General features: G+C 36.7%; 1 protein-coding gene across 5 annotated transcripts in view; it reads left to right on the top strand.

The window, feature by feature from the left end:
- LOC100019857 (galactocerebrosidase) overlaps positions 1-24,978 on the top strand; it is a 159,590-nt gene that overhangs the window by 78,429 nt on the left and 56,183 nt on the right. For all 5 annotated transcript variants that reach the window (XR_008914943.1, XM_056810584.1, XM_056810583.1 and 2 more), the window contains exons 8-10: positions 15,053-15,208; positions 15,770-15,894; positions 24,408-24,535. Coding sequence is in view for 4 of the 5 variants with exons in the window: in XM_056810584.1 (XP_056666562.1) it covers positions 15,053-15,208; positions 15,770-15,894; positions 24,408-24,535 (409 nt within the window). In the remaining variant the exon portion in view is untranslated. The remainder of the gene's footprint in view (positions 1-15,052; positions 15,209-15,769; positions 15,895-24,407; positions 24,536-24,978) is intronic.

A 24,978-nucleotide genomic window follows, 5' to 3' on the forward strand; every position in this document is an offset into this window, starting at 1 on the left:
TGGCTTAACAGTGATTGAGAGCTTCTTTCACAAGCCAAAAAATGGCAGTCCCCCAACTACTTCACATGGTGGCTTTTTGAGCTCAGTCTAAACCTCTCCCTAAGATTTTTTAGTTGGCCAGGGTTTCACCTTAGTCCCTGCACCTCACATTCCTTGACTTCTTGCCAATCAGGAATCTTCTCTGCCATGCTGGCAAATTAAGACTATGAAACCTCATTAGGTAAGTCTTCTAGGATTGGGCCATTCCTCTAAATATTTAATGCACACAATTGATAATGGTAATTTGTGAGTTTTTTCCTTTCCTTTCCTTTTATTTTATTTTATTGTTAAACATTATTTTATTTGGTCATTTTCAAACATTATTCATTAGAAACAAAGATCATTTTCTTTTCTTCCTCCCACCCCCCACCTCCAACCACCCTTCCCCTTGGCAATCCGTGATTCCTCTGGGAATCACATATGTACTCAATCCAAACTCGTTTCCATGTTACTGGTTTTTGCATTAGGGTGTTCATTCAGAGTCTTTCCTCAATCATATTCCCTCCATCCCTGTAGACAAGCTGTTGCCTTTCCTCGGTGTTTTTCCTCCCACCATTTGTCCTCTGCTTAAAGGTAGTGTTTTTTTCTCCTTGGTCCCTGCAGGTTGTTCAGGGACATTGCATTGACACTAATGAAGACATTCATTATGTTTGATTGTACCACAGTGTATCAGCCTCTGTGTACAATGTTATCCTGGTTCTGCTCCTATCAATCTGCATCAGTTCCTGGAGGTCATTCTAGTCTCCATGGAATTCCTCCATTTTATTATTCCTTTTAGCGCAATAGTATTCCATCACCAACATATACCATAATTTGTTCAGCCATTCCCCAATTGAAGGGCATCAACTCATTTTCAAATTTTTTTGCCACCACAAAGAGTACAGCTATGAATATTCTTGTACATGTCTTTTTGATTATTATCTCTTTGGTGTATAAACACAGCCGTGCTATGGCTGGATCAAAGGACAGACAGTCTTTTATTGCGCTTTGGGCATAGTCCCAAATTGCCCTCCAGAATGGTTGGATCAATTCACAACTCCACCAGCAATGAATTAATGTTCCCACTTTGCTACATACCCTCCAACATTCATTACTTTCCTTTGCTGTCATGTTAGCCAATCTGCTAGGTGTAAGGTGATACCTCAGAGTTGTTTGGATTTGCATCTCTCTGATTATTAGAGATTTAGAACACTTTTTCATGTGTTTATTAATAGTTTTGATTTCTTTGGCTGAAAACTGCCTATTCCTGTCCCTTGCCCATTTATCAATTGGAGAATGGCTTGATTTTTTGTACAATTGATTTAGTTCTTTATAAATGTGAGTAATTAGAACTTTGTCAGAGGCTTTTGTTATAAAGATTGTTTCCCAATTTGTTGCTTCCCTTCTAATTTTGGTTACATTGGTTTTGTTTGTACAAAAAATTTTAATTTGATGTAATCAAAATTACTAATTTTACATTTTCTGACTCTTTCAATGTCTTGCTTGGTATTAAAATCGTTCCTGTCCCAAAGGTCTGACATGTATACTATTCTGTGTTCACCTAATTTACTTATAGTTTCCTTCTTAATATTCAAGTCATTCACCCATTCTGAGTTTATCTTGGTGTAGGGTGTGAGGTGTTGATATAAACCTAATCTCTCCCACACTGTCTTCCAGATTTCCCAGTAGTTTTTGTCAAATAGTGGATTTTTGTTCCAAAAGCTGGGGTCTTTGGGTTTCTCATAGACTGTCTTACTGAGGTCACTTTCCCCAAGTCTATTCTACTGATCCTCCTTTCTGTCTCTTAGCCAGTGCTAAATTGCTTTGATCACCACTGCTTTATAGTATATTTTGAGATTTGGGAATGCAAGGCCACCTTCCTTTGTGTTTTTTTTTTCATTATTTCCCTGGATATCCTTGATCCTTTATTCTTCCAAATGAACTTTGTTATGGTTTTTTTTCTAATTCAGTAAAAAAAAATTTGGAAGTTCAAAGGGTATGGCGCTAAATAGATAGATAAGTTTGTATAGGATGGTCATTTTTATTATATTGGCACGTCCTACCCATAAGCAGTTAATGTTTTTCCAATTGCTCATGTCTTGTTATAGTTGTGTGGAGAGTGTTTTGTAGTTGTGTTCATAAAGTTCCTGGGTTTGTCTCGGGAGATAGATTCCTAAGTATTTTATTTTGTCTAAGGTGATTTTGAATGGGATTTCTCTTTCTAATTCTTGCTGCTAAGATGTGTTGGAAATATATAGAAATGCTGATGACGTATGTAGGTTTATTTTTTATCCTGCAACTTTGGTAAAGTTGTTGATTATTTCGACTAGCTTTTTGGTTGATTCTCTAGGGTCCTTTAAGTAGACCATCATATCATCCACAAAGAGTGATAACTTGGTCTCCTCAAGGCCAGTTTTAATGCCTTCAATTTCCTTTTCTTCTCTAATTGCTACTGCTAGTGTTTCTACTACAATGTTAAATAATAGAGGTGATAATGGGCATCCTTGTTTCACTCCTGATCTTATTGGCAACGCATCTAGTTTATCTCCATTGCAGATGATGTTAGCTGATGGTTTTAGATATATACTGTTTATTATTTTTAGGAAAGACCCTTCTATTCCTATGCTTTCTAGTGTTTTTAATAGGAATGGGTGTTGTATTTTGTCAAATGCTTTTTCTGCATCTATTGAGATAATCATATGATTTTTGTTGGTTTGCTTGTTGATATGGTCAATTATGTGGATGATTTTCCTAATATTGAACCAGCCCTCCATTCCTGGTATAAATCCTACTTGATCATAATTAATGACCCTCCTGATCACTTGCTGAAGTGTTTTTGCTAGTATCCTGTTTATGATTTTTGCATCTATGTTCATTAAGGGAGATTGGTCTATAGTTTTCTTTCTCTGTTTTTGACCTGCCTGGCTTTGGAATCAGTATCATGTTTGTGTCATAAAAGGAATTTGGTAGAACTCCCTCTTTGCTTATTATGTCAAATAGTTTGTATAGTACTGGGATTGGCTGTTCTTTAAAGGTTTGATAGAATTCACTTGTGAATCCATCAGTCCCTGGGGATTTTTTCTTAGGGATTTCTTTGATGGTCTGTTGGATTTCTTTTTCTGATGTGGGATTATTTAAGAATTCTATTTCTTCTTCTGTTAATCTAGGCATTTTATATTTTTGTAAATATTCATCCATATCGTCTAGATTGGCGAATTTATTGCCATACAATTGGACAAAGAAATTTTTAATCATTGTCTTAATTTCCTCTTCATTGGAGGCAAGGTCCCCCTTTTCATCTTTGATACTGTTAATTTCCTTTCTTCTCTCCTTTTTTAAATTAGATTGACCAGTACTTTATGTATTTTGTTTGTTTTTTCAAAGCATCAGCTTCTTGTCTCATTCATTAGTTCAATAGTTCAATCACTTTCAATTTTATTAATTTCTCCCTTAATTTTTAGGATTTCTAATTTGTTTTTTTTCCTGGGTTTTTTTAATTTGTTCACTTTCAAGTTTTTTGATTTGCATGTCCAATTCATTTATCTCTGCCCTCCCAAATGTGTTAATATATGCATGCAGGGATATGAATTTTCCTCTGAGTACTGCTTTGGCTGCATCCCATAAGGTTTGAAAGGATGTCTCACCACTGCCATTTTCTTCAATGAAATTATTAATTGTTTCTATGATTTGTTCTTTAACTAACCAGTTTGAAGAATTGTATTATTTTCCAATTAATTTTTTAATTACCTCCCCATGTACCTTTACTAATTATTATTTTCATTGGATTGTGATATGACAAGGTTGAATCTATTTTTTCTGCTCTTTTACACTTTTTTGCAATGTTTTTATGCCCTAATACATGATCAAATTTTTTAATGTGCCATGTGCCGCTGAAAAGAAAAATTCCTTTTTGTCCCTATTTATTTTTCTCCACATGTCTACTAACTCTAATTTTTCTAAGATTTCCTTCACTTCTCTTACCTTTTTCTTATATACTTTTTGTTTTGATTTATCTAGTTCAGATAGAGGAAGGTTCAGGTCTCCAACTAGTATAATTTTTCTAACTATTTCATCCTTGAGCTCCACTAGTTTCTCCTTTAGAAATTTGGGTGCTCTGCCATTTGGTACATACATGTTGAGTACTGATATTCCTCATTGTCTATGCAACCTTTTATCAGAATGTAATTACCCTCCCTATTCCTTTTAATCAGATCTATTTTTAGTTTTGCTTTGTCAGATATCATATTTGTACTCCTGACTTTTTTTATCATTTGATGCCCAATAGATTTTGCTCCATCCTCTTACTTTACCTTATGCAGATCTACCTTCCACATGTGTGTTTCTTGTAGACAGCATATGGTAGGGTTTTGGATTCTAATCCACTCTGGTGTTTGCTTGTGCTTTATGGGTGAGTTCATTCCATTCACATTCAGAGTTATGATTACTAGCTGTATATTTCCCATCATTTTGGTTTGTACTCCTACTCCTGCCTTTTCTTCTTTCACTATTGCCTTCTACACCAAATATTTTGTTTTTTAATCAGTCCCCCTAATTCCCACCCTTATTTTACTTCTCTTTCTACCCCCTCCCTTTTTGTTCCCGTCTTATTTTCTTTACAGTCTTTTCCTACTACCCCCACCCTCTCCATCCCTTGTACTGCTTCCCTCCCCACCAGTCCATTTGCTCCCCTTCTACTTCCCTATAGTTTGCAAATCAATTCTCTGCCCTAATGGATTGGATTGTTCTTCCCTCCTTGGGTCAATTTCAATGCACATATGAGTTGAGTATTTCCTATCTCCTACCTCTTTACCATTCCAGTGTATTGATGTTCTCCCCCCTCCCACCATGTGTTTCTTTGTGACATAAATTTACTCCCTTCATTTTCTTTTAGTATTAACCTCTTTTTTAGCTCTAGTTGTATATATCTATTCATATATACACACACATATATGTATTTATGCATACATATATCTATATACATATTTATGTCTTGTCATTTCATCCTATACAGTTTGTCACTCTTCCCTCTAAGTATAATTCTTCTAGCTGCCAGGTGATAATAACAGTTTTTAAGAGTTACCAATGACCTCTTTTCTTATAGGGATACATATAATTTAACTTATTGGGTCTCTTAAAATGTTCTTTTTGTTTTGTTTTTCTTTTTTTCCCTCTTTTTTAATTACCTTTTGATGTTTCCCTTGAATTTTGTGCTTGGGCATCAATTTTCTGTTCAGGTCTGGTCTTTTCTTCACAAATGCTTGGAATTCTTCTATTTTGTTAAATTACCTTACTTTCCTCTGTAAGAATATAGTCAGTTTTGATTATTTTAGTATAAGTATTAAGGTTTTGAATTAAGTAAATAACTGCTTTAGCATAGGCCTTGGTGTTAGCCATACCCTTCAAATTTTCTATATCCTGCACCCTCAGCAAAAATCTAGTCTTGAAATAGCCCTCACCTGGTGTTCGAAGTCCGATACCACTCAATACCACCCACTCTTATCTTTGTGTTCCTACTCCAGTATCATCCACTCCCCTATTTTTCCATCAAGTGACTTCTAAGTCATCAGCAAGTGACTTTTTTCTATCAATAAGAAGTAGTCCTGATCTATTTTTAACTTTGTATATAAGTGTGATATTCTTTGGGGGTATATAGAATGGTCTTTCATAGTGCTAGGGGCCTTTTGGTCTTCACCAAAATTCCAACTTTATTGTAAGACCAGCCTTTTTACAATAAACCTATTTTCATTCATGGCTTAGAGACTTTGATTGTGTTGTTCCTGTGGTTAGAAAATAAGCAATAATTGTTAGCAGCTTAGAAATGAAATCTGGAGATTACTTTACTTGTTAAATGTGGTGTGAAGTCATTGACAAATCCAAATGAGGTATTATCTTTGGACTCAATTTTAGTTATATCTTTTTCATTAATATCAGATGCTAAAAATAATTTTAGGTCTCATAATGTGATCTACTTTTTATGTTTTTGCTAATGTTTGGGTATTTCTTCATATTTCAATTAGATTAAATTGCTGTAGCAATAGCATAATAAAAGGAAAATGTTGAATGAACTGATATTATCTTTGTGACTAGGGACAAAACGTGAAATCCTACTGTGTTTTCTCTTCTATGAAAGAATGGAAACTGATTCTCTCACTGTCTTGATGTTTGTGTGAAATATGTGTGCTGTTAACCTTAAATAATAAATTACCATTATCATCATTATTATTAATAGACAAGTTTTGATTTCCTTTCTGAGGAGGAAATTTTCAGTATGGCTAGAGTTCTATGATAAAAGTGTCCTTTTTCTAGTTGCAACTGCAATAGCCTAATTTCCTGGATAATAAAGCTTGTTGACTAGTCATGTCTTCTAGTACCTGTCCCTCATACTGCTATTTGTGGGGGAAATTGCCTTTTTTCCCTCTATCCATGATTTTTAATTCTCTAATATGGGAGTAATAAGTTTTTTATGACTTGGGCTTTAATAGTAATGACATCAGGAATACTTTTGCTGGTATGTATTTTATTAAGCAACATCAGGAGATGACTATTAAAATGAGTAAAAAAAGTCTGTAATATATTTTAAAATCTATTTTCATTTTATAAGAACTTTTTTCTTATAAAGCTAGTGAAGTGGCATATTTACTGTTCTGCTTATAGAACAGTTATGTAATCCTTCATTATGATTTAGCAGTAAAAGTGACTTTAGAGTTGAAATCCTATCATTTTCTTGAGAGATATCTAAAAATCTTATTTGTGAAATCTTATTTGTGAATTTTTTTCATTCTAAACTTTACAAGTGTTAAAGAAAGTAAACATTTCATGAAACCTTTAACTCAGCAATTTTTATATCCCACTGTAAAGATATTGTTCTGACCATTAATTCTGGGTGTTCCTTTTCAGAAATTTAAATTAGTTTTTTTTTCCTCTCTCTCTGTCTCTCTCTGTCTCTCTCTGTCTCTCTCCTCTCTCTCTGTCTCTCTCTCTCTGTCTCTCTCTCTGTCTCTCTCTCTCGTCTGTCTATCCATCCATCCATCCATCCACCCATCCATCAATCCATCTATACATCTCTTTAATTATTTATTTGAGACTGACTCTTTCTTTCTCAAGGGTAGAAACAATGAAAAAAAACAGCAAAAATTTCCTATCCCTCTCTGGATATAAGAAAAGGGTCCACTTACAGACTGATTCCCTGATCCTACTGATGACTGGTATAGAAATTTTGACTATTTCATAGCTTCTGGGCCAGTTCATCTCTCTTTATGGAACTGGATTTCTCCATGCCATCCACTTCTTCCCTCCAGCCCCTCCACCATATTGGTGCTGAACTCAGGACAGATACCTTATTGCCTTTGTCCTACTGTTGGTAAGAACTGCCAAGCTCAAGAGATCCACCAGTCCTACCCTCTCTGGCAGCAAGGACTACAGGTACCACAAGACTCAGTTGGGTGATTTTTTTTTTTGTAAGTCTTAACAGTGTTGAGTTTCTTAATTTCTTCTATCTCCTTTTCTCTAAGATTTTTCACTGTCCCTTCTAACTTATCTTTTAAGTCTTGCATTTGTTTATGCTGTTCTGAATGATTATCATAGAGGTAACTGGCTGTTTCACATAGTTCTATCAGACTTACAGAGTCATATTTAGGGAAATAGTGTTTAAAGGAGTTCTTTAAATGAGGTGTGCAGCCCGTCAAAAACTGCCTTCGAACGTGACTTGAAGACTCCTCACTATTAGCCTCTAGACCAATATTGATTATGCCATTTCTGAGAGATGATCAATGTATGTGGCTGGATGTTCCCCTTTGTTCTACATGAGTTTGTCAAATCTAGCCCATGCATTTGGCTTTGAGCAACATTGCTTAATAGCCTGGAGCAAGTCTTCTCTACATTTTCTCAAATAGGACATGCTAGTGGGGTTTGCAAAATCTAGATCTTCCCTTTGCTCCTCTGTGGGCCAACTAGTAAGGTTGTTATCAGTCCTGGTCTTTTCAAGGAATTGCCTTTGCTCATGGGGGCTAAACAGTTCAGAGAGGAGAAACTCTATATCTTCAAAATCAGGGTCAAAGATCCTAAAAGCACATTTCAGTTCCTTCTGTGTTTTGAAAAGTTGTTCTATGAAATTTGGGAAACATCTTTTTAGGGATTTAAGTTCCTGTGATGTGAACTGTCTGTGGACTTTAGATTGTAGTATACCACTTGTACTAGATAGCTTGGTAACCTCCTTTAATGGACAAATCTTTTCTGGTTCACTGTCATACTTAGTGTCATTGTCACCTTCATTTCCCTTAGCATTGACCTTAGATTTCATTTTTTTCTCTTTTAAACATTATTTTATTTGGTCATTTTCAAAGATTATTCATTAGAAACAAAGATCATTTTCTTTTCCTCCCCCCACTCCCACCACCCCTCTCATAGGCGATGCATGATTCCTCTGGGTATTTCATGTGTCCTCGATCCAAACTCATTTCCATGTTGTTGGTATTTGCATTAGGGTGTTTATTTAGAGTCTCTCCTCAATCATATCCCCTCCACCCCTGTAGTCAAGCTGTTTCCTTTCCTCGGTAGTTTTACTCCCACCATTTGTACTCTGCTTGTGGGTAGTGTTTTTTCTCCTAGATCCCTGCAGATTGTTCAAGGACATTGCATTGACACTAATGGAGAAGTTCATTACATTCGATTGTACCACAGTGTATCAGTCTCTGTGTACAGTGTTCTCCTGGCTCTGCTCCTTTTGCTGTGCATCACTTCCTGGAGGTTGTTCCAATCTCCATGGAATTCCTCCACTTTATTATTCCTTTTAGCACAATAGTATTCCATCACCAACATATACCACAATTTGTTCAGCCATTCCCCAATTGAAGGGCATCCCCTCCTTTTCCAATTTTTGGCCACCACAAAGAGTACAGCTATGAATATTCTTGTACAAGTCTTTTTCCTTATTATCTCTTTGGGGTTGACCTTAGATTTCTTTGCTTTTCTTTCAATTTCTTTGGATGCACTATCTGCCTGTCCATTGTTATTGTCCTTAACCCTATCTAGTCCCTTAGCCTTGATCAATAATGATGTTTTCCACGTCAGTATCAACCAGTATCTTTTCTGCCTTTTGGGGGATAACAAATCCAAAGATATTTCTCAAATAGGTCACAGTATGCAAAACGGTCATAGAGATAACATAAACCTGAGCCAAAATCTGCCAGAGTATGGTGTCAGTTTGAAAAGGTAACTGCAATATAAACATGGTAGTGTTGCCTATGTAGTCTAAAGAATCAAATATCATGTGAGTCATTTTACTATAAAGTATGTTGTAGACCTAGAATCCAGTAATAGCTGCCATAACCACAGCTCCACAGATAAACTTCTTAAACATCGTGTTTCTTAGGATTGTGGGGTTCAGTCATTTAGGGGTTTCAATATGTAATAGATAGATACTCATGAGGATGTCTATTGATTGATTCTGGATAACTAATAGATCAAGTTTTGCCTACCCTCCTCCCTTTCCCTCCCACTTCAAAAGCCTTTCAGCTTCCCCTGCCCCTTTTCCTTCAACCTTCTTCTAAGTCAATCAGGGTGGACTACGATGCTTTAGAGAAAATACTCTTTTCTCTTCTTTAACTCAAGTAAGGGTTTATTGTGGGACAGGATAAGACAAGACAGGACAAGGATGGAGGATAAGTTAAGAGGGATAGGATTCCTTATTCTTTAAAATGAAGGTTAGAAGGATATTGAGGAAATGGCAATCAGTCACTAGCAGGGACAGTCAGCGATAGGAGGACAACTGTCTGTCTTCTTTCTTCTTCTATCAATCAGTCAGGTAAATATCAGAGATACAAATTAGCTTCTTCAGGCTCAGCTACCACCATCAGCCCACCAAAAACCTCAGCTTCTTCTCCACCACCCTTTAAGAAACAAAAGGACAGTCTAGCCTTTCAATCATTGACTTAGCTCCAACTGTTTTTTTCTGGTAAAATTCCAAATAGAATGTTCCTTTTGACTGACAGATGATGTCCTTTGCATGCATGTAAAGTCTCTTTTAAACTGTGTAGAAAAGGATCTTCTATATCCCACATCATACACTATATAGTGTATATAGGTATATATATATTATATACATACAAAGTAGTTTTTCTCCTTGTGGCCTGGATTACTTCAGGTACTCTTCACTTCACTGGGCCTCAGTTTCCTTATGTATAAAGTGAGGAGGTTGGACCAGATGCCCTGTAAGTCACTGTTAGCTTTAACGTTAATCCTATGTTCCAATTAAATTAAAATAACAGAATAAGTGAGTGAATGTGAACATGATGCTATTCATTTGTCCTGTTGTCTTTCAGTGAAGTAATAATGTATGATATCATATTGCTAGAGTGGAAAGAAAACTAGACTGAGAATAGACCTGGAGTTGAGTCCTGGCTCTTCTACTTATTTATGGGTGGTCCTGGGCAAATCATTTCCTTTCTCTAGGCTTAGTTCTTTATCTCTAAAATATGCAGGTCACCCTAGAATATCCTTAAGATTCCTTCAATACAGACATACTGTTTTTCAATGATTATCAAAAGACAAAAAAGCAAACAAACAACAAACCTGATTTTACATGTGTTGACATGTGTATTTGCAGCCTAAGTATTCAGCTGATAACTTTCTGTCTTCATTAGGGAATGGTCTAAGAAGAGGAGTAATTTGTTAATAATAGAACAGGAGTTTCAGAGGGCCTGATAGATGGAAAGAGAAGAAGATAAGGAATATGAAGGGGAAGGGTCTACTAAGACATGCTGTGAGAATGATGTTGACTCAGTCAGAGTTAAGGAGGGGGAAAGAAGAGGGACTTTTCACCAGGTGGAAAATGGGAGAAGCACAACTTGATTGGAGACCCCATCTTCTGAAATGTTGGAATGACCCAGTGGTGTTGCTGTGGGATGTGCTGTTAGTAACAAATGCCTTGTTATTCTGAGCTTTGGGTACCTGGGGGTGTAGGTGAGGGAGAGTTTGGTCTGGGCTTCTGGATGAGTAAATGACAAATGTTAGGGTCCTTCTAGCACTCCTGACCTCCCTTTCATTGCCAGCTATGGATCTGAATCCCAGAATGTGTGTAGAAGAGATGAGAATAACTACAGCTAGAAGACCTCATGTCAGGTGAGCACTGTGATTTCCAGTTCTCCAGGGCTAGAGAGGGCAAGACCTCTGGTGCTTTTTAGCTTTAGATATGATGGATGCAGGTCTTTCTGTTAGCAAAGGTTTTTAGCTACACTTGAAATCTTCTAAGCACATGATACTTTACTGGTGTGGTCTCTTTATTTTTTTTCCTTATCACTATAAAAAAAGTGTATTTATTTATTTATTTATTTGATTCTAGTTGCTGTATTCTGGTTCTTCAAGACTGGATTTCATCCCTGGCTTTTTGGTCATCCTTCTCCTTCTGGTCTGATTTTCTTTGGAGGTCATCTTTCATCCTCTTTACCTCATCTTTCATCTCCTTTGCCTCATCTTTCATCTGCTTTGTCTCATTTTCAAGCTGGTTGATTTTGAATTTCAAGACACTATTTTCTCATTTGAGTTCAAGTGCTTCTATTTCCAGATGACTTATCTTAGTTTTTAAGTTCTTTTCCCAAATGTCTTCAGCCTCTCTTAATTGTGTTTTGAATTGTATTTTGAGTTCTTCCAGAGCCTGTATCCAATTCACTGGGGTTTCTGTTTTTTTTTTTTGCTTAGTTTTCCCTCATCCTTCTCTGTTCCATTTGCTCTTTGTTCATTGCCTGTATAGAAGCTGTCAATCATAATTTCTTTTTTCTCTTCCTTTTGTTTGCTCTTATTTACTCCTACTTTACTCCCTGCAGTTGTCTGTGCTCTTGCTCCTCTCATTTGGAGTGGGGGTAGTTGGTATTTTCTGTCAGTCTTCCCTCTTGGAGTTTTGTCAGCAAGCCTCTCAGTGCATACTGTGGGGGAGAGGTATTGGAGCTTTTGCTTCCCTGCCCTCTGAAGACTTTTGATGGGATTAAGTCCAGCTGGGTTGGGCTGAATGTGTCCTGAGGCCAAAACCTCCTGGAAGGGGGAAGCAATACAGAGGGTCTCCACTGCTGAAACTAGGCTGCCCGCTCTGAGCTCCTTCTCTAACTCCTTCCCCACCACCTGTGTTCAATTCTCTGGGCCTGGCACAAGCTTTGCCCGCAAGGTGCTACCTCCAGACCAGAGCCTTTGCCTGCTCAGAGTTTCCATCTGATGCTGGAGGCTTAGAACTCCAGGTGAGGTCAGGGGAGGGTCCTGGGACCTTCCTTCTCTCTTCCCCTTTAACCCAAGTGTTCTCAAATTCTGGCTTTTTTTTGGGGGGGGTGTACCTTTTAAATTGAGTCCAGCAAGAGGATTCCTTAGCTATGTCTTGTTGTTAGGTTTGATTTTCAATCCCTTAGGAGCTTTTAGTTTGTAATTGGTAAGGAAGGGTTTTAAGAGGTCTGAACTTTCACTGCCTTTCCGCCGCCATCTTGACCAGAAAATGTCTGGTGTAGTCACTTTAGACATAGATTTGGAAAGCTTCTGAGCTTGGGTAGTTAAAATTAGCATTTAAAAATCTTTTTAAATTTTGCATACACTACAATTAAAATGGAAATTTCTATAGTGCCCTTTTACCATCTGAAGATCTTTCTAAAATTGCTTTAAACTTTAAAAAAAGGGCCATTTATGTTAATGATTAATATGGTTTAGCTAGAAGTTATTTAAATGGAGGTGGAAGTGCTATTATAATTTCATCTCTAAATTATTTTAGATGTAATGTGAACTAGAGACTAGTCCATCTTTGAAACATTGGGGAAATAACAACAAATATCACCATTAAGTGCTAACTCTTAAGAGGTACTAGGTGCTGGGAAAGAGAAATCAGATTATTTACTTATTTGGGATATTTGGGATAAATATGGGATATTTAGGATATTGGGATATTTGGGTAGGAGTAGAAATGTGGAATTAGGTAAGATATGGTACCTGCCTTCCATTGCCCAGGCAAACAAATACTTGACTCTTAAATAATCCACATATAGCAGTACCTTTCCTCCCATTCATTCCCTCTGATCTGGGGTCCTTAATAATTTAGGTGGTAGGGCCCCATTGACATTCTGCTGAAGCCAATGTGCCCCTTCTCAAAAGAATGTTTTAAATGCCTAAAGTAAAAGATAAATATATTGAAGTAGATATTAAAATATTAAAAACCACAAACTCATGAACCCCAAGTTAAGAACTCTTCTAGCCTTTAGATAGATCTGGACTAGAAACTGTTTGATTATTGCTTCCTTCTGACTCCTGACTCAACTGTCTCCAGTTGTTGAAATTGACTCCTTTTTGATCTCTGCTATTGAAACCTTTCCTTCTATACATTGCTTACAAGTCTTATCCTTCTGAGGTCTTTCCTGATCCCCCTCTCCCTCTTCTCTCCCTCAAGATTACTTGGAGCATTTAATCTTAATTTACTTTTTGTTTAGATTACACTCTAGGGACTGTGTCATTTTTTTTTATCTTTGTACTATCAGTGCTAGCCAATCCCCTTAGTTGATTAACATTTCTTGAAGTAAATTGGTTTCATAAAAGCACAGCAATAACTGAAACAGAATTATAGGATGAAATTAGATTAATAGATACAATAGGTCTCCAGCAAATGTCCATGCAACATTGCTTTTAGGCTGTAATTCTGTGGGGTTTAATAAGGCTATTAATGATATTATTGTGAATTATCTTGGTTAAAATTAAGATATGCCTGAAGTACTTTTTTTTGCAATGTTTCCACTAAAAGCAAAATAAAAGTTTGGCCTTTAATTTTTAAATTTTTAAATTTCTTTCTTTTTTTCCAATAAGAAATCTACACAAAAATTTTCCAAGGTTACATGACTCATTTTGTCTTCCACCCCTCTTTTCTCTGTTCTCCCACAGTTGATAAGTAATTCCATTGGGTTTTATATGTATTATCACTCAAAACCCACTTCCATATTGTTCATTTTTATAATAATCTTTTAGAAGCAAAACCCAAAATTATATATTTAAATAAGGAATTGATAGATCATATGTTTTCTTTTGCATTTCTACTCCAACAGTTCTTTTCTAGATGTGGATAGCATTCTTTTCATAAGTCCCTCAGAATTGTCCTGGATCATTGTCGTGTTGTCAGTAGCAAAGTCTATTACATTTGATTGTCCCAGAATGTTTCAGTTATTGTATATAGTGTTCTCCTGGTTCTAATTATTTCACTCTGCATCAGTTCATTTAGGTCCTTCCAGTTCTTATAGAAATCTAGTTTCATCATTTCTTATAGCATAATAGTATTCCATCGCCATCATATACCATAATTTGTTCAGCCATTCCCAGTTTGAGGGACTTCACCTCAGTTTCTAATTTTTTCTACCACAAAAAGTACAACTGTAAATATTTTTAGACAAATAGGTTCATCCCCATTAAAAAAAAAATCTCTTTGGCATATAGACTTAGTAGTGATATTGCTGGTTCAGAAAGCATGCATTCTTTTAAAACCCTTTGGGCATAATTCCAAATTGCCTTCCAGAATAGTTGAATCAATTCACAACTCCACCAGCAATGCATTAGTGTCCCAATTTTGTCATATCCTCTCCAATATTTATTTTTTCCTTTATTGTCAAATTCTCTAATCTGTTGGGTATGAGGTGGTATCTCACAATTGTTTTGATTTGCATCACTCTAATGAGGAGGGATTTAGAACATTTTTTTATATGATTACTGCCTATTCATATCCGTGACCATTTGTCGATTGGGAAATGAAGTTTGGCCTTTTATTAAAGGATTAGGCCTCAGCTGGAGGAGATATTTGGCTTTTCAAATCTCTAGAATGATTCCTCCTCCAAAGTTCTGAATAGTTGACATTTTACATTATTTTAGTTAATCCATTTTAATTCTATATAAGTGTGTATGCTTATTTATAATTTTCTCAAAATTTTCAGTATTATTTTGAAATGTCTAAGCAATGGAAATATCTAAGAAATGAATATCTATTAATAATTCTGAAAATTTTTGCGCATTTTCTCTCATTTTTTTGTCTTAGAGTTCATTATACTGCAAATCAAAGTAATGCTAAAGCTTTGGAGTCAAAAAAAAAACTCTGGTCTACTGAAGATTGCAACAATTTCAAAGAAGAAACAGGTAGAGGCTTCTGGGCCCGCAACTTGAATCAGAATTATGTGATTGGCCAAATTACTGCGTGAGTACCTTTTTATAGCAGTCCACTTAATATATATATATAGGGGTGTGCTGTAACCAGTTCAAATGACTGGGAGAGTTGTTTGAGAGTTCATTGCGATCATTTAAGCCTTTAGAAACTGCCTAATACTACAAATCAGGGCTTGATTTATTGTTTTATTGATTGTCTAAATTTAAAAAAGCAGTGGAGAAAATTAGATTAAACTTAAGTTTATGTTGTACATCCATCTTTTTTCTGGAAAGCTGCTTGTATATACTAGTTCATCCTTGAGTATAAGTGTTCCATAATTTGATATAGATTAGAAGCTCAAAAGAAGAAAATATAAAATAAAATAGAATTAACTATTGTTTAATGAGAAGTACCAGAAACAAGGGAAGAAGATTGTTTTTGACTAGATTTTTTTTGACAATTGTTGCCTTTTTTTTCCTTTTAAAGGTAAGAAGTTTGTCTTAAGAGTTTTCAAATCTGTTTGGTTTGGGAAAGTTTAAACTTCTATAAGATTAAATTGTATCATCAAGTACTTTTGGTCTTTCTCATTTGCTGAACCAATTTTTTTTTCAGCACAATTGCTTGGAACTTAGTGTCTAGCTATTATCCACAACTAGTCTTTGAGAGAGATGGGCTGATGACTGCTAAAGAACCTTGGAGTGGACATTATTCTGTAGAGGCTCCTATTTGGATTACAGGTATATATCAGATTTCTCCCAGTAATCATCCTTCAAAGAGATACAATGAACTTAAATAGAATGAACCTAAATAGCTTTTATTGTAAGACTTTTATGTAATGCTATTGAAAAATATTATTTTGATTATTGTATCATTTTATTATTAATATCAATTTGTAATATTCTTTTTCTGCTTAAAAGATCATCCTGAAGGTCTTTTTTAAAAAAATCCTTCCCTTACTCTCCCAAAGCAGTTCTAGGAAAGGTCTTATATTTCTGACCTTATGACATTTTTTCTCTTTACTGGATTGGTTGGGGCTTCACACTGTGAATCCTGTAAACTCTGCTTATTACTCTATAAACAGAACTAACTTGAGCTTTTTCTGGCTACAAAAGTGACTCAGATGCCCTTATCCCCCTCGTGAAGACTTGGGGCTAGTTGGACTATGAAAGAGAAACTGATGAGAATGAATTAATTTTTCCTACTAAAATTGCCAGAGGCAGCTGAAACTTCATGACTAGGCCTCACTTCTCATATGACCCTTCCCTCTCTTTCCTCCTGTGTAAAAATCTCTCTGTCAGTTTTCTTGGTGGATACCCATGTACTGAGGCACATGTCAATGTCCCAGGCTCACAGGAACCTCAATTAAAGATGTCTTTTTCTTTATCTGTAGGCTTGATTTATTTCAAGACTTGATAGTATGTTCAGTCAATTAAAGTCGTCCTGGGGAGGGAGGGCAGCCTGGTGACTCAGTGGATTGAGAACCAGACCCAGAGACTGGAGGTCCTGTGTTCATCTCTGGCTGTAGACGCATCCTTGTAGGGCAAGTCACTTAACCCTCACTGCCTAGCCCCTTCCGCACCTTTGCCTTAGAAGCAATATGTAGTGTAAGGATTTTTTAAAAATTGCCCTTTGGGAGGCTATAACATATGTTTGCAATCATATTGTGTGGAGTGGAATTGTGGGGTAACTTGCACTCCCAGAAATCACTCTAATGGGAAGACAGAAGAGTTAGGTAAGATGTTGGCAGAGAAAAAGTGGCATTATTTGGAGGAAACAGCAGAAAGCGGAAAAAGGGGAGATGGAAGGAGGGGAAGGGAAGGAAAAAGGATTCTGCCCACACAAGCTGCTTCTTCAGGGAGAAAAATGTCCTCTTTTCTTCTATGTAGAATCACAGACTTTTATGATTCTGATACAAGATTCTCCTCCTTCCCTCTGTCCAGTCCACAGAGGGGTGGGGTGGGGAGATTGTGAAATTTCTAATCTTCACTGTGTCATTTTCATTATTATGTACCCTTAAAGTCCCCCATGATCAAAAAACCTATGACTATCATGGGATTTTCATCCTGGGTCAGTAAAGATGCAGTTGAAACTCCCTCTTCTTTCCTCCATACCTTATCTAGCCCCACTTCCTAGAGCTATGAAATATTCTAGTAAAGAGGTACGTGGATGTTGTTATCCACCAAGGGATACCCCAGTTCCCTTTAGTGAAGTAAGGCAGATGGGGCCTTACCCAACTAGGGCCAGTATGCAAACCAGTTTTCCAAACTTCTTTATGAACAGCAACAGATTTATTAATAAAAGAAAGTAAGGAGGGAGGATTAGAAATAAGGGTGCACTAATCTCTAAGGTCTCTTACTTCCCTCTTCCCTCTACATTCACAGTGAGGTAGAGTCTTCAAAATCTTGATGCTCCCTTAAAACCTCCATGTTTCTAGCTAAGCATTCCCAAACAATCTTTATGCTACATGATATTAAAAATACTCCCTTGTTGGTATCTCTGGTTGTTGATAGGTTTTCCAAGGTGGATAAGGATGAACTCAAGGTGAATGAGTTCAACCCAGCTGGACCGGGTCTGAGGTGAACACCTCAGCCCTCACACACTAACAAACTCTGGATAAAGTTTCTTCTTAGTCAGGGTTAATAGTATAAAGATCTTCTTTAAGTATGTTTCTTCTGTGAGAAAAGGTACTCCCAAAGGAATTCAAAAGGTTTCCCTTCTTCCACCAGCAGTCTTGGTTAGACAGACTCAGCAGAAAAGAAGTTACTTCCTCTCTGACCATTAGACAGGAAGATCCCTAAGTTTGACCATTGCACCTTCAAAACTGTCCCTCTCACTCTACATTCTAAAATCAGTCCTTCAAAATTCCCAGCATGTGCTTCATGCTTCTTGTTATAATCCCATTTCTACAATTGGCATGTTTCCCAGGTACAGAAAAACTCTTCTCATGGTTTTTGAAAGTAGTTCAGGAAGACTATAAATTTTATGGGATGGAAGGGGGCAGTTTTATTCTGAGGTATAATAATACTAAGGGGTTTTGAGAATTGGGGTTACAAGCCAAATACTACTCTGAAAATTACACACTGAATCTCATCCCACATAATATCAATCTCGTTAATATAGGGCAGGGGTTCCCAAACTACAGCCTGCGGGCCAGGCCACATGTGGCCCCCTGTGAGACCATTTATCTGACCCCCTCCTCACTTCCAGAAGGGGCACCTCTTTCATTGGTGGTCAGTGAGAGGAGCACCTGGAGTACTGTATGTGGTGGTGCCTGTGACACCCCCTGTTTTATTTGGGTCAAGTTAATGTAATATAAGACAGTGTCTTATTTTCAGGGAAACATGGGAGTACAATAGCCCCCATACTCCTCCAGATGCACAACCCTATTATAGGAGCCATTATGTTGTGTATCTACGGGAGTATGGGGGCTGCTATACTGTGTAGTAATGTGGGAAGAGACTTTTGGGCAAAAGGAGGTTATAGGGTCCATTATGTTGTGCATCTGGGGCAGTATGGTTGCCATTGTACTATGTGGGGGAAGTGAGGCATGTGTTTTTCATATTATGGCCTATAATTACAGATCCATAAATACTGAATGCAAAAGGACACACACTAGTGTCATGCCTTCTTTTTTCCTGCCGTGGAATCTAATCGCATGGGTCTTACCCATGGGATCAGATTCCTGTGTGAGTTCACAGATCTCAGTGCGATTCACATAGGGTAGTGTTAACTGAATAGGTGATGGAAGAACCAGCTCTGTAATTGTGCCAGTTCCCATACCACACCAGTGTGAGCCTGAGGTAAAAGTGGAGTTCCACCAATATGGCCACTAGTGAGGCTGAAATGATGTGGACTGGGAAGGCTGCATTGATGGACAGAGATCAGACTGCATTGATGGGCAGTGCAGTCTGTATGCCTCTATGTGGGCAAAAGTATTGTTGGTATATTGTTTTTTTAGGGCTGTATATATATATATATATATATATATATATACACATATATAATATATTTAAGCATGTAAATATATATATAAAATACACACACATACATACACACACATATGTATTTTACTAAAAGCAATTTGGAATCCCTAGGAAACAATAACTTGAAAAAAGAGAAAAATTGACTTAGAGTGTAGGATATTCAAAGAACAGTGGACTTATGATTACTTTTTCATGCAGTACAAGGAAAGAGCTGTGTGTTTGATATGCCAGAATATAGTGCCTGTGTTCAAAGAATATAATTTGTGTCGACACTATCAAACTCAACAAAAAGATAAATATGATTGTTTGGTCAGAGATGTAAGAAAAGATAAAATATTAAAACTGAAAAATGCATTAACAACTCAGCAAAATACATTTGTGAAGCAGAAGTAGCTTAATATTTTATCACTGCAACCAAATTTTCAAGTTGCCAAGCTAATAGTGTGCAATGGCAGACCATTCGTGGAGGGAGGATTTGTTAAAGAGTGCCTTCTTTCTGTTGCCAAAGAGATATGTCCAGAAAAGGCAGATTTATTTATTACAGTTAGTCTTTCAGGTTCTACAATTACACGAAGGATTGAAGAAATGGGAGACAATTTGCATTAGCATTTGCAAAACTCCACAAGAAAACTTTCCTATTTTTCATTGGCACTTGAGAGCAATGATGTTCATGATTCTGCACAACTTCTGATTTTTATTTGTGAGATGAATGACAATTTCAGTCACAGAAGAGCTTGCTGCACTGCAAAGCATCAAAGAAACAACTACAGGAGAGGATATCTATGAAAATGTTTCCCAAACTGTGAAGGACTTGGAGCTGGACTGGGATTAACTAGCAAGTGTGACAACTGATGGTGCTCCTAGCATGGTGGGGTCTAAGAAAGGAGTAACTGCTCACATTAACCAAGAGATAGACAAACATAACCATTCTCATCAAATAGCCATACACTGCCTCATCCAGCAACAAGTGCTACTATGTGGTAAATCACTGAAGTGGGGCTCTGTTATGAAAATTGTATTATCACATGTTAACTTCATTAGAACTAATGCCCTAAACCACAGACAGTTTCAGGAATTTCTGTCTGAGCTAAATGATGCCTATGAAGATGTTCTGTACCACACAGAACTCCATTGGCTGAGTCAAGGGAGAGTTTTGAGACAATTCTATGACTTACTTCCACAGATTACAGCTTTTATGCTTTCAAAAAACAAAGAAGTACCAGAGCTCAATGATGCAGAATGGAAATGGCACCTTGCCTTTCTGACAGATGTAACAGAGCTACTCAACAGTTTCAATGTGCAACTTCAAGGAAAGGGGAAGCTCATTTGTGATATGTAATCACATGTGAAAGCATTTGAGGTAAAATTAGGCTTCCTTATCAAAAAAGTGAAGGAGGAAAATTTTTGTCATCTCCCCTTAATTCAAAATCTGTTAGCGGGAAAAACCCTTGATTGCATTCACAAAAGAAATATGTGTGGACTCATTGGAAAGTTGCAAAAGGAGTTCCATTTCAGATTTAAAGAACTTCATCTCCATGAACAGGACATACAGGTTTTCCATAACCCATTTTCTATTAACATTGAAAATGTGGATACAATTTACCAAATGGAACTGGCTGAACTGCATAATTGTGACTCTCTGAAAGACACATTCAAGTCAAGCAACTTGCCTGATTTCTATTCATCTCTCCCCTCTGAGACATATCCTAATCTCAAAATGGCAACCATCTTTGGCAGCACTTCTGTCTGTGAACAGACTTTTTCCCGAAGGAAACATATGAAATCTCCAATCAGATCTAGACTAACTGATGCACATTTGCATCACTTGTTATGGCTAGCAGTAACAAATATGGAACTGGACATTGACCATCTCATTAGCCAAAAGCAGGGCCATAGTTCCCATTGAAATATTGGTCCGTTTGTTGTTTTAAATTTACTTGTTCTTTATTTTAAATATTGTATTTGTTCCTATTTTTTTTTACTTTAAAATATGTGCAATGTGCATGTGGATTTCTTCATGGGTTTTTTTTTAAATAGTCCAGCCCTCCAGCAGTCTGAGGGACCGTTAACTGGCTCCCAGTGTAAAAAGTTTGGGGACCCCTGATAAAGGGCCTACTCCCCCTACTGGTGTTGATCAGAGCCTCTTCATCCCTTCTTATCTTTTTGTTTTACTCCAGTTGTTCTTCCATTAGAGAATCCATTGAGCCTCCTGTAGGCTGATTAAGGTCATATGTACCAAAATTGGATACCATTAATATAATTTTATTTGAATCCCTTTTTTTAAAAACATTATTTTATTTGATCATTTACAAACATTATTCATTGGAAACAGTGATCATTTTCTTTTCCTTCTCCCGCCCCCCTCCCACCACCTCTCCCATAGCCAACACACGATTCCACTAGGTATCACATGTGTTCTTGATTCTAACCCATTTCCATGTTGTTGGTATTTGCACTAGAGTGTTCATTTAGAGTCTCTCCTCAGTCATTTCCCCTCAGTCCCTATAGTCAAGCAGTTGCTTTTCATCGGTGTTTTTACTCCCACAGTTTATCCTCTGCTTGTGGATAGTGTTTTTTAGATCCCTGCAAGTTGTTCAGGGACATTGCATTGCCCCTAAGGTAGAAGTCCACTACCTTCGTGAATCCCTTTTTTAAAAAGTATTAAGAACATTTAGAAAGTAAAGTAAGTTTTTCTTTTAGGTTTATAACTATGTTCTTTTTGGCTCCAGAGATTATAAATGTGTTAATTCAATGAGGCTTACCTTTTACAAAGGGGGAAAAACTTAATAAAAATAAAGTTTGCAGCAATAGCCATATTGAAGTTGAAAACAAAGAAGCTCATTAGTTGAACAACATAAAATTCTGTTGTTATAGAAAAAAAGGAGTTGAGTTTTAAGCTATAAATTAGATTAAAGCCTAGGAATAATCTAGTAGGGTCAGTTATATCTTATTCTCTGATTAATTTGGAGGTCAGTTTATTTCTGGACATTATATTTTAAATGTCCCCTTTTTAAGTGAATGGAACTAGGATTTGTAAAAAAAAACTAGTTAAATAGTATACAAGTTATATTTTTGTAATTCATATTTTCCAAATTAAATTGCTATAGTTATGAATCATAGTGGGGTAACTTTACTTTGATCTTGGAGGGGAAACCCCTTAATAATTAAATTAAAATTTTTTTCATTCAGAAACAACAATGAGCCAAGAAGAAATGAAAAATTACCTTTTAAGTAAAGAATTTTCTATTCTATATACAATTCTTGCACAGAAAAACATAGGTAAGATAATTTCAGGCAGAATGTTAACAGTCAAAGGGTTCAGGAAAAGTTTTTCAAAAGATGGCACTTGAGCTGATCCTTGAAGGAAGTAAGAAGTATTAGGGACAGAAATGAGAAGTGTGTTTCAGGCAAAGGGAACAGTATGCAAAGGTTTGGAGGCAGGTGATAGAACTGAGTTGAGGTAACAGAAAATAGGTCCAGATTGATTGGTTGATTGATTCATAGAATGGTTGAAATGGTAAATTGAAAAGTCTGGAAATTGTAGTTTCTGGTTGGAGCAAGACATCCTGATTGGATGAGGAGAGATGGCATGTGCCATATTCCAAGGTTATAAGCTTGGTTGCCACTTTGAATTAACACCCAGATAATCTCTGAAGAAGTCAATAAAAATAATGTAGTTATGAATCTAATTCACTAAAAAGGAAAGTTTGAAGAAGGAATGGACTTAGGGGGAGAGATAATGAATACCATTGGAAACCTAATGAATTTATGATGTTTATGGGACATTGGGATGGAGATGTTAGAGTTATTAGGCTTGGACATATAATATGGATACATATGAGGCCTGTAGGTGATATAGTGGATAGAGCACCTAACCTGAAATCAGGAAAACTCATTTTCCTCAGTTCAAATCCAGCCTCAGACAGTCACTTACTAGATGTGTGACCTTGGGTAAGTCACTTAACCCTGTTGGCCTTAGTTTCCTCTCTGTTAAAAGAGCTGGAGAAGGAAATGGCAAATGCTCAGATAATTCCAAATGGAGTCATGAAGGATTGGACAAGCCATAAACAACTGAATAACAACATACATAAAGATTAATTTGCACAGAAATCATTAATACTTTTCAAGAGGGAGAGAGTGCTCATGGATTTCATCTTTTGTCTCATCTGTACCATTACTCTTCTCAGGGGTTTTAGCTAGTTTCTAGGCCCTTGGTTGGTCATTCCTCTCCTTAAAGATAGGTCTTTTCAATGCTTCCACATAAAAATAATTTCTAACTGTCTCTTCTCTTATGGATATACAAATTTCACCTCATGTCCGTTGCAGGGTGGTCCAACCATGGTTACCCTTTTCTGTAGACCCCTCTCCCTGTCAGTCCACACTAAATACATTTACCCTCATTGTCCAACCTCCAGATTGGAGATAAAAATCTCCCAGCTGAGTGTAGTTAAAATAGGGCAGAAGACAGGTTCAGAATGGGTCTTTGTTACAGACTACCACTTGTGTAATGTTGGGCAAATCACTTAACTTTTATTGTTCTTAGTTTCCTTATCTTTAAACTGAAAGGATTGGTTCAGGCGGCCCTTCCTGGATTTAAATCAGATATACTTAATAGCAATGTGATCCTTGTCCATATCTTTTCCCAATTTGAGTTTAGCTTTTCTTATAACCAAAAAGAGAATAATTAAAGCTTTTTATTTTTTATTAAGCACCTTTTCTATAACTTTGTTGGGCACTAGGGATACAAAACTGGACTTGGATCCTTTGCTTTCAAATATAGACTCTCTCCCAGAGATCCAGACCCTGGAGCTGGTTAGGTAGAGTGGCTTGGGAGGGGCAGTTGTATTCAGTTGATAAGTTATTAAGGATTTAGAGATGACAAAATTTAACTGAAATGAATTGCTATTCATTTTTGGTTACTAAATTGAAAGAATATTTTTTAAACCCTTACCTTCTGTCCTAGTGACATTTCTAAGACAGAAAGTCAGCAAGGGCTAGGTAATTGGGGTTAAGGAACTTGCTCAAGGTCACACAGGTGGAAAGTGTCTGAGGTCAGATTTGAACACAGGTCCTCCTAACTCTTGGTTTAGTGCTCTATCCACTAGGCTACCTAGCTGCCCAAAAAGAAAAGTGGATTTGATAGGTGGTTTCTGCATATATAGAAAAGTATGTTAGAGGGGAAAAAAACTCTAGTAATGTGCAATGATGATGCTCTTTATGTTTTTTGAAAAAAACCTTGAGTTCTTGTTCTTTCTGCCTTTCCACAGCTCATACCACTCAGTTTGCTGAACCAGGGTGGAGATACCTGAAAACAGTTGGCCTTTTAAAAAATGGTGGAAGCTATGTAGCTCTTACAGATGGCTTAGGCAACCTCACTATTATCATTGAAACCATGGTAAGATTTCTAAACCTCATTTAATTAATCAATTGCAAGAAAGAGGATTAGTAATTACTGAATAAAGTATTTTGGTTCTATAACGTTATTTCCTAGAGCATTTGAACCAGTTCTAGAATACGTTTCTTGATTTACTTCTCTTTTTTCAGGCTTTTCCTTCAGGTAAGTTGATCTCAGTGCTGTGCTCTGAATATATTCTTAAATTTTGCCTGTTATATGAAGTGTTTTGTGACTATTCCCACCCTACATGGGTGATAATCTTATCTGCTTCCTGGATATTTGTTATCTATGTTATGGGCTCATGAGACAGAATGTCATGCCCTTGTTTGAAAGTTTTCGTTGCATAGAAACTCTCTATTGGTAGAGGAAGCCCATTTTAATTTAAGAAATCCCCCCACCCCATCCCAAGCTTAAATTTGCTCCTCTGAAGCTTCTCAACTTCT

This window comes from Monodelphis domestica, chromosome 1 (genome assembly GCF_027887165.1).
Source record: "Monodelphis domestica isolate mMonDom1 chromosome 1, mMonDom1.pri, whole genome shotgun sequence".
Lineage (NCBI taxonomy): Eukaryota > Metazoa > Chordata > Mammalia > Didelphimorphia > Didelphidae > Monodelphis > Monodelphis domestica.